The sequence below is a fragment of the Pygoscelis adeliae genome, unplaced genomic scaffold, assembly GCF_000699105.1.
Source record: "Pygoscelis adeliae isolate BGI_AS28 unplaced genomic scaffold, ASM69910v1 Scaffold14, whole genome shotgun sequence".
Classification (NCBI taxonomy): Eukaryota; Metazoa; Chordata; class Aves; order Sphenisciformes; family Spheniscidae; genus Pygoscelis; species Pygoscelis adeliae.
Window position 1 is genome coordinate 4,553,891 of NW_008825109.1, and position 9,440 is coordinate 4,563,330.

A 9,440-nucleotide genomic window follows, 5' to 3' on the forward strand; every position below is an offset into this window, starting at 1 on the left:
GGTCCCTATGGGAAAGGGGAGGTTAGTGAAACAATCTCTTTGCTCCACTTTTTCACAGCTTTTCTAAGGTTTCTTCATTTCTGCTGCTCTTCCATAGCTTTTCAAGCACAGCTGGATTGCTATTGTAAGTAGAAAATGCTCTCTAAGCCTGGGTTCCTGGCCAAGCTGTAAGTTGCATGATTTGTGCGCACACAGCTGCTGTAGAGCATCCAGGATTTTCTTTTTTTTTTCCGTGGGAGTCCATAGCTTTTTACTCTTTGCAGTCCAAGAGTCATTCTTGGCCTCCCAGAGCAAACTCAAAGGGCCACAGTTCAGACAAAACCCTTCCTCATCTGCTGGGATATTGTAAGACTGTTAATAGCACTGAGCTCACTGAATGCAGGACGTCATCACTAGTGTCTGGCTCCGATGGACTGCTACTGTGAGCAGTTCTGCTACTGCAGACAGCTATGAACAGCTCTCTGAGGCACTTCCACATCAATGGAGTCCTGCTATCTAAACAGAGTGTCTACCCCACTTCCACATCCAAGCATAGCAAGCATGGTAAAAACAATCTCAAAGCTCAATGGAAACAACAAAGATGTAGGAGACAAAGCAGTAGGAAATGGATGAAGAAACTCAAAAAGTTGCACATTTGGGTTAGCATGAAAGGAGAAATGGGGGTGACCACAGGATGAGATTATTGTAATCAAGGGAAGAGATGAACAAGGAATGGTTAAAAGGTTTCTTTTAGCAATCAAGGTAGCTGTTTTCACCTTGCTTAAAGACATTGTGCCAGTTCCACCCGTTTCCTGTATGTGCAACTTCTGAGTCCCTCCAGTTTGGCTTTTCGCTGTGGTAGGTTGATTGGTTGTTTGTTTGTCTGTGGTTATCAAGGTAGCCACAAGTATATTTTTAAAGTTAGAAAACCTCAAACCCTGTGTCTGTACGATTAAAGTAATGCCGGAAGCCTGTGCTACATTATTCTTCTGGTGACAGAGAAACCGTGACGACAACAACAGTGTTTTAGTAACATTTCCATTGAAGCCTCTCTAAACGGACATTGAGAAACTCGAGTGGTATAATGGAAGAACTTTGTAACATACGCCATAATACTTAATCATAAGACAACTCTTGAAGTGATTTGATTCCCCCACCCAAAGTTTTCATTCTCATTTTGTTGGACATTTCAGTGACTTCCTACAAAGTTGAGCTATTCTTAGGCTTATCATGTAAACAAGTCACAGACACTCTCCTGTCATTCAGCTGCTAAAAACCATCACTTCTCAGTGTTCCCAGCTACAGCTAACTGCTATGTATAACTCAGGGCTAATGCTGATTATTATTATTCTTAGCATGATCAGTGTTCATTAAAATGTCAATCTGTGAATGATCTGCAATAAGGAGGTACAAAGAGCAGGTGTATTCATTGGTATCAGTGCCCACCTATTGGGTGTATGTTCTCTCCTGTGTGTGCAGGCACACACTGGTTTATCAACAGCTTTGAAAAAAGGAGTCAATACTCCTTGTACAGGTGTACAAGGGACAGGGAGCTGCAGGGGAGGCAGACAAGGATCCTGGGCATGGAGAAGGCACAGAAGAGCGCTAAGAAGGCGAGTTCAGATGAGAGAAAGTGTTGGCCAAGAAGTAAGGATGATAAATCCAAGGGAAGGAGACAGTAGACAGGAGGACAGTTGAGTACAGGGAAAAGTTGGAGGGACAAAACACCCTTGTTTTTGGGAGATAACCTACTAGAGCCACATTCTTGAGAACCTGAAACGGAACAGAAAGTCCCTGACTGCATCCCTCTGCTGCTAGCAAATGTTGGGGTCCCACTGACAGTAACAGGTGCCATGAAAGCTGGGTCCATGCCACAGTGCACGCCTCCAGGAACTGTGTATAAAGAATTGTAATGCATGAAGTTATGGTTTATCATTCATATATGTATGTGTATATATACGTGTGTGTGTGTGTATATGTATGGCCTTGTTTTCCACTGCATAAATACCTTACTGACACAAGTTTTTAGTGGTCCCATCCCTTGTGAGTGACAAAGCCACTCAACTTCAGGGAAAATGGAAAGTAATGACCCTGTAACAGGATTCTGCAAGATCAAACCTAGGCTCGCCCTTGTCCATCTCTGGTTTGACTGGCAATGATGGGTCAACCTGACATGTGCTGGCTGTGGGTAGTATTAAAAACTGTGACTGTCCAACATAAAGGTGGAGTGCTAGATAGTCAGAAGAGTCAATCCTTCTTGGATATGACTGATAGGGTGTGACCATGCAAAATAGGAGGAGTCCATCTCTCCTGCATTTCTATGCCAAGCCCTAAACCTCTAGCTCTCTTCCATGTCATTACCTCATTACTGATGAGGTGAGGATGCATGTGTTGTGTCTGTTCTCAGTCCCTACACATGCCAGCTGTCTGGCCAATACATCTGTGCTGACTGGCCATCTGGAATCCAAAGCAGAAGAGAAAGCTGTTTAGCTCACTACCACAACACTCATTTTGATCTTTCTCCTCTACCCAACAGCTGATTTTCATGAAATGCATGAGATCTTATGAGCTTTGAGTTGTCTGTCAATTTTGGTTGAAATTGGGCAAAGGGTTCAAAAATTACTGAGGGCGTGGGGGAGGAGAGGATACTGGCAGACAGAAGGACAAGCCGGCAGATGGACAGACAGACAGTGCGATCTTCCTAGGAAGCCAGGCTAAAGATAGTAGTGGGAGCGTAGCTTGCCTCTCTTTCAGCACATTGTAACTTCTCTTGGGGCCTTTCTGAGTGCTACTAGAATCGCTGTCAACACTTTTAAACAGATCGCGGGGAGGGGCCAGCTGAGCCGAGCCCTTGGTGAGATTAAAACCAGCAGAACTTGGCACCTGCCTCTGCTGAGCTGCAGCTCCCTCCAGCTCCTGAAATCGATCCCCTCCCTCGGGGAGCGTGAATCGAGTGCTGCCTCACTCTACCCATGGCCCTGGGAAGGAGGACAGGGGGTGCCCGTGGTATAGCTGTCTGTAGCGTGATCTCCTCGCGAGTCAGCTGGGTGCATTGAGTCTCATGGCCTGTTCGAGCTGGACAACACATGATGCAGAAACTGCAGCTCTGCTTGCTAACAGCAGTGACTTGCCTGTCTGACCCAGGGGGAAGGGGCTGCTCTCCTGCCTGTGTTCATGTCCTGCTATTGAAGATATTTTGGAGTTTCTTCTGTGGTGGTCCTGAAGGTGAAGCATGTTGTCCGGATGTTTTGCACTGATGGTCCTCTCCAACACGTGAGGCATGCAGATCATATGTCTTTGGCATAAGAAGAACAATCCAACGATGTGCTGCCAATATTTCAACATGGGTCTTCCTAAATAATATTCCTTTAGCCAAAGATAAATCCAAGGGAGTGAAGAGAGCATATTTTAATTTCCCATTTTTTTTAACAAATACGTTTTCTTAAAAGCATAACTAGGAGGGAATCAACAATATTTGGCAGATTTGCACTAACCTGCTCAATGCTGAAAGGGCAGTATTTTGTTTTTTAAATGTATGGGCTGTTTAGAGAAGTTAGCACAGCAATCTCTGGACGGAGTATGTTTATGCCTGTGTCTGCAGAGGCCTTCTAGGAGTCAGGAAAGAGTCAAGTTATCAACCATTTTCTGAAACCTCCTCTTGCCTCTCTGCCATCAGCTGAAGCAGTGGGAATCCTCTATCTAAACTACTTTGAGACAAGAGAAATTCAAGCAGAGCCTCCAGGGGAAAGACTGGCCCACCCTGACTCCAAGCACAACGATCATGCCAGTTTGCTTTGGACTCTCTTTTTCCCCAAGTCTTTTCCTCATCAGTTTCCACCACGAACAAATCTGTAAATTCCTCTTCCATCTCTCAGGATTTCTGCTTTATGCCTCTTTTATTTGCCAGCAGAAGCAGCAGCAGTATGGGATTTACTTCCCTAGCTCCTGGCTTTGAGACGAGCCTGCAGCGTAGTGCTTCAGCTGAGATGATGGGTGCAGAAAGGAGGAATAAAGGATCAAAGCTTTGGTGGTAAATGGGGTTTGTGGACAGATGATTCTCAAGATGCCGAGCATGCCAGGAAGGATTTGCCCTGTTCTGTCTGATCATGGCAACTGGTTTCAGACTTTCTGTATGTAACGTGGTTGCAAATCCAGGGCCTGAAACTCTCTGTTGTTAAGCCAGACGATACAAGGCTATGAGAAATTTTTCTCTTGCTCCTTTTGCAGCAATAACTGTATACAGGAACCGTGCAGCACAGGCTGATCTCAAACAGCCATAATTTCTCAATAAACAGCAACATGCCAGGCTTAGTTTTGTACACACTGCTTCTCTGGTTGGTTTTGGCTGGCATCCACAATGCAGAACACAGACTGCACCACTGGAGGGCTCACAAACTATTTAAAGAGATGTTATCTTATCCTTATGACTAATTTATAAGCTAAAAGATTTATGCAGAGACACGTTGTCTCTAAAGTATTCTGTTCTGTTGCAAAGTCAGTCTTGCTTTTTCCTAGACACTATAGCTTTCTCTGCCTTAGTTGAGTAAACATACCAATGACTGCTCTTTGGCACTAAGGCCTGTGTTCATAACATTTATCTCCCTTACCCTCCAAAAGATGTTGGTTGCGTGTAAGCTGCTGGAGCGATCCTTGGCCCGTGCTAGAGGAGTATTTGGGACAGTGCAAGTTGGCCAAAACCAAAACAATGCTGAGGAAAAGCATTCAGTTTAAATTACTGAATTTCGGTGCTGAGGAATGTTCTCTAGGGTCATTTAATATGCAAGAAAAGGCTTAATCTAGAACCACTCCAGTCAGTAACTGCAGTTATACTGCTTAAGTGTAACTGTATGTGCAGTCCTCAATGTAATAAAAGTAATAATCACATCATAGTGGACTGGAGCAGTAAAACTCAGATAGCATGCACAATTTGTCATTAAGAAGTAATACTCAGTAATGTCAGGACAACATACAGTTTGATAGTACAAAAAAAATTTCCAAAACATTGGAGTAATTGTGGGAGGAATAATTGACATGTATTTTTCAGGCTCAGAAATGCTCTGGTTCTGGGTGTAGTAGGATAAAGACAGGTGTCCTGGAGTCAGAAAGCAAGAGCTTCATTCTCCTTCACTGTGCATTTTAGGTCACTGTTCCTACCTGGGCAAAGTTGCTGTGAGGTAATACCAACTAATGCAAAAAAGGCTAATTTTGTTGTGGAAAGTCTGGGATGGCAGAAGCAGTTTTTAACCACACACGTTAGCCCTCTGGCAGATGTTATGGGACTTCCTTCTATTCTGAGCTAGCGTTGATAAAACAGCTGCAGAAATCCTGCTGCTGGGCCCTGTGTCCACACTTTACGAAATTATGTTTAAAAACTAGAAGGAATTCAAAGAGAATGACAAAATATAGACAGGGCTGGACCCATGCTTTATAATTAGGAATTTGTAGAGGTCAGCCTACTGAATTTAGCAAAACAAGATGATTTTTTTAAAGGGCTGTAATTATCTATCTGGTATTACCGAGTCTCTTTGATCTCACAGAAGAGCCAAAAAGGTAGGTTAGAAAAATTCTAGCTAGAAATGAGATGCAGTTTGTTAGCAGACAGATAGCTGACCACTGAGACAGCTTAACAGGGTAGTGGTGCTGTTACCATCACTTGTAGTCTTGAATTTGCCGTAGGGCAGTTTTCTAAAACAAATAAGCCAAAATCAAAGAACTTGACTCCACTGTGTTTGCTCAAGTAGTAAGAAAAGTAATGGACTCTTTCTACTAAAGAATATTTTGGGAAACCAGAAGATCTATTTTTATTTAGGGGTTCAACAAGGAGTTTGGGGATAGCCATGAAGTCTTTGAGTAGGAGACACAGAAGCAGTGCAAATGTTCAGCCGGTGTTTATGTAGAAATGTAGATAACTGGTCCTTATTTATTACTGACTCACCCTCTTGTGCTTGTCTCTGGACTCCAGCAATCAGGCAGACTTAAAAGAATGTATTAATTGCACAAAAATGATTTTGAAGGTTTTTGGAAAAGCCAAATAATTCCAAACAACAGGATTCCGCGGCCACACAATTTCCTTTCGTCACCGTCCCAGCTCTGCCTGTAACTCCAGCCAACGAATGTTTTACAGAAGTAAAATGGAGACAGAAAGACAGAAGGTTAAGCTACTAAGTTGTATCTGAGATCACATCCCGTTGCTGAGTTCCATGTGCATGCCCCAAGTCTCAGTTCCATATCAGAAAGACACCTCAGTTTTTTCTGCATAACTTTTCTTCTTTCACTTAGTGCCAAAGTCATTAGAGCATGGCTTTCCATCACCATGAAGTTATAAGTCTTATTATTACAATGGTTTTTATTTTTCTAAAGGGACATCAGGTGTTGTTGGTCCCTGGCCTTCCGAGGTCTCATTTTGCAAGCCATATCACTTTGTGAAAGTATTTAGTGTGCTAAACCTCTTAAGATGGTGATAGAATACAACATAAAGAAACCAAACATATTATTATTTAATAACAGAAATATTAAGTCTAAGAAGAGGAAATATTCCAAAAGAGGAGGAGTAAACATCTCTTTTGCCCCTATCCTTTCTCACCTGACACTTACTTGAGAAAATGAAAATCAAATGCATTTAGTGCCAAACGGAGCTAATTTTTTCCCCACATTATCCAAGTGCCTGAGGCATTCCTCACCTATTCCCTTTGCAGTCTGGCTGCCCTACAGGCTGCTCATCTCCTTGAGTGAACCACGTGGTGTCACGCTTCATGTTTTGTATCTTATCATTACATCAGCAACAAGAGATAAATCAACCTGAAAGACACATTCAAAGATTTTTGGTTATGATGGCTCTGATAATATAATGGTCTTCCAAGGAGCTTGTTTTCTGTTATTCTTCCACCTTTTCCAAAACTGTGTATGGTGACATGTCCTTTAAATAGCCCCAGTGGTGCTCGTCACTGAATGAATGGAGAGACTGAATCATGGGACTGTCAACAGTGACTTAGGAAAAAGAGAAGGGAAGCTTTAACCGAGTTCCTGATCCAACAAGGGCTAAACCTCTTCTTTCTTTTGCAGACTGCTAGCACTCTCGTTGTAGCTGAAGCCAAATCTTCTGGAATTTACAGCTGTGTGGCATCCAATAAAGTGGGAAAAGCCGAAAGAAATGTCAGCTTTATTGTAACAGGTAAGATCTAGTCCCCACTAGAGCCAAACGTGTTTCCTGGTCCTGGGATAATCCTGGGATTATAACTGTTTAGCTGTTGTGGCTTTTTCATATACCACAGTTTGAGAATTGTTGTAAAGTGTACACCTGTAAACTCATACCATGCTTTTGGGTGGTCCTGGAAGGGTTTTTCACAGCAGCTGGTCTGGATTTCTAAGAAGGACACCAAATTTGGTGAATGACTTATCCCTCCATCAAGTATCCCACCATGACACAAATTGCTCACAAACATAGCAACCTGTAATTCCCCCTTTTAAATCACCTAGCCTCTGCAATCATTCCATACGTGAAATTTTACTGTATTTTCATATGCCAGTAAGGCAGTTTCATGTGTGTCACTGATGGTGTCTACAGCCTCATCCTGCTGCCAACCAGGAGATCTCACAATGTAGTGCCCAGGGCAGTGCCAGCGTCTGCAGGCAGTGTGGTGCCAGAGGAGGGATGCCTGGGGTACCTGGGCAGCCTCTCACAGCTCTCAGGGACTATGGCAATTCGTAGGTAGAAAAGTGGCAGGGTATAAACAGCAGAGTTTTGTTCCTTCTTCTGAGAAAGGCAACCTTGGATGTCATTTGGGCCATGGCACTGAGAAGACTCACTGAGGCTGTTGCTCTTTTAATGTGCAAGATGCTGATTTTGGCCTTCTCTAGCTCTTACTCCTCAGTCTTCAAAATGTCACGTGGAGGATCCTGAAACCAAATGAAGCTGAAGTTTGATGGGCCCCATTTGCTGTACCCAAATCTCCCTTTCAAAGTTTTGATGGTGGTTTCAGATATTTTAGTGCTGTGACATGAAGGAGTTAGTTTCCCTACTTAGATCTCGCATTCTTAGAGCTTGACCAGGGATAGAAGGAAATCCTTCTCCTTGATACCAAAGCTTGCATGAGAACATGCATATTATGACTTTCCTTTGAAGACTCTTGTATTGGCTGGTGTACAGAAAGAGGAATGGCTGCTTTATTATGGCTTGGAAATTCTTAATATCTTGACTGGTGGCAAACTTTCTATATAGGGTGGTGAAGTTGAAATGCATTTGTCTTTTGAGTTCCTGGAGCTGAGCACTTCAGTTGTGTGACATGGAAAGTCCTGATCATCCACTGACACTCAGTGGCACTGATTGAAGGCAGTTTGTTTAAACAATACTGCTGATTTGTCCTTACCAAAATCAAGTTAGGCTCATTCTTCTGGTTTGTGCACATAGCGCATCAGTTGGGCTCACGTGGTGTAATCATAATTCTCCTCCATCAGACTGAGACCAAACTGCTGTGGCTGGGTAACAGCCTGTGTTTCATGTCCAGCATTTGCTGAAAAACACATTGAAGGAATAAAAAAAAGAGAGCCCTAAATGCTGATGGCTGTGAACAGGACACTGCAAAGTATTTCTTTTTGATGAATCCAAAACCAATACTTCAGGTCTCGTGTGACAGCTTGGGGCTAGTTTGTCTTATGCTGTTGGGTCTGCTGGCGCCCTATGGAGCTAGCCTGAACCGCACAAAAGAAAGCGTAAGAGAAGTGTAGGGAGGTGTAAGAGAGGGGAAGGTGATCTCTTGTAGGAAGAGGAGCCGCTGCCCTTTGTAAAAAGGACAAGCCAGAAAGGGCTCCAAAGAGCAGATGGAGACAAAGCCTGTCTTGAACAGGAAGAATCCCTTTCCTTGGAGGCAATCTCCTTCAGGCCTTGTCCTGGGGATTAGAAAACACTCGTGCTCCAGTGAAGCAGCTGTGGTGCTGTGAGAAGTCTCTTTTCTATAGGCAGAAACTGTTGGGAAGGTGGTGGGAAGGCAGAGCTTGTCCCAGCAACCCTAGTTTGGCAGTGACATATTCCACCCCTTCAGGGAAAGGTAGATATGAGGAAATAACTGCAAGAAGGTATAGCAGAGGGGACCCAGTAAGAACAAGCACTTTCTTAAGTTATTGTAAATCTCATTGTTTCTGGGCTTGAAGTGCAACTTGCATATGTGTTTCTGGGAGGTTTGAAAGCAGGACAGAGTGGTATAGTTTTATACCCTGTGCCTGAGGATGTAGGACGTGAAGTCCATGGGCTCTGCCATAGCTTTCCTTTCCTATGGCCTCTGTCAAATGGACATTTCTGGGGTGTTTTCACACTGGCTTATTTCTAAAAGCAAATCTTTGTTCAGGGCACAAAAGTAGCTGTGAGCCTTATATAAAAGCAATGTGGAAAGGTGATTTCTGAAAGCTCTCCTGCTCGCTGATACGGAAACAGTCTCTGTAACAACACCTTTATGCCAAATTTATCT

The 9,440-nt window shown here is 43.4% G+C and overlaps 1 protein-coding gene across 1 annotated transcript in view; it reads left to right on the forward strand.

Moving 5' to 3' along the window:
- FLT1 (fms-related tyrosine kinase 1) overlaps positions 1 to 9,440 on the forward strand; it is a 98,608-nt gene that overhangs the window by 39,713 nt on the left and 49,455 nt on the right. The window contains exon 11 of the mRNA XM_009327748.1: positions 7,042 to 7,150. Coding sequence (XP_009326023.1) covers positions 7,042 to 7,150 — 109 coding nt within the window. The remainder of the gene's footprint in view (positions 1 to 7,041; positions 7,151 to 9,440) is intronic.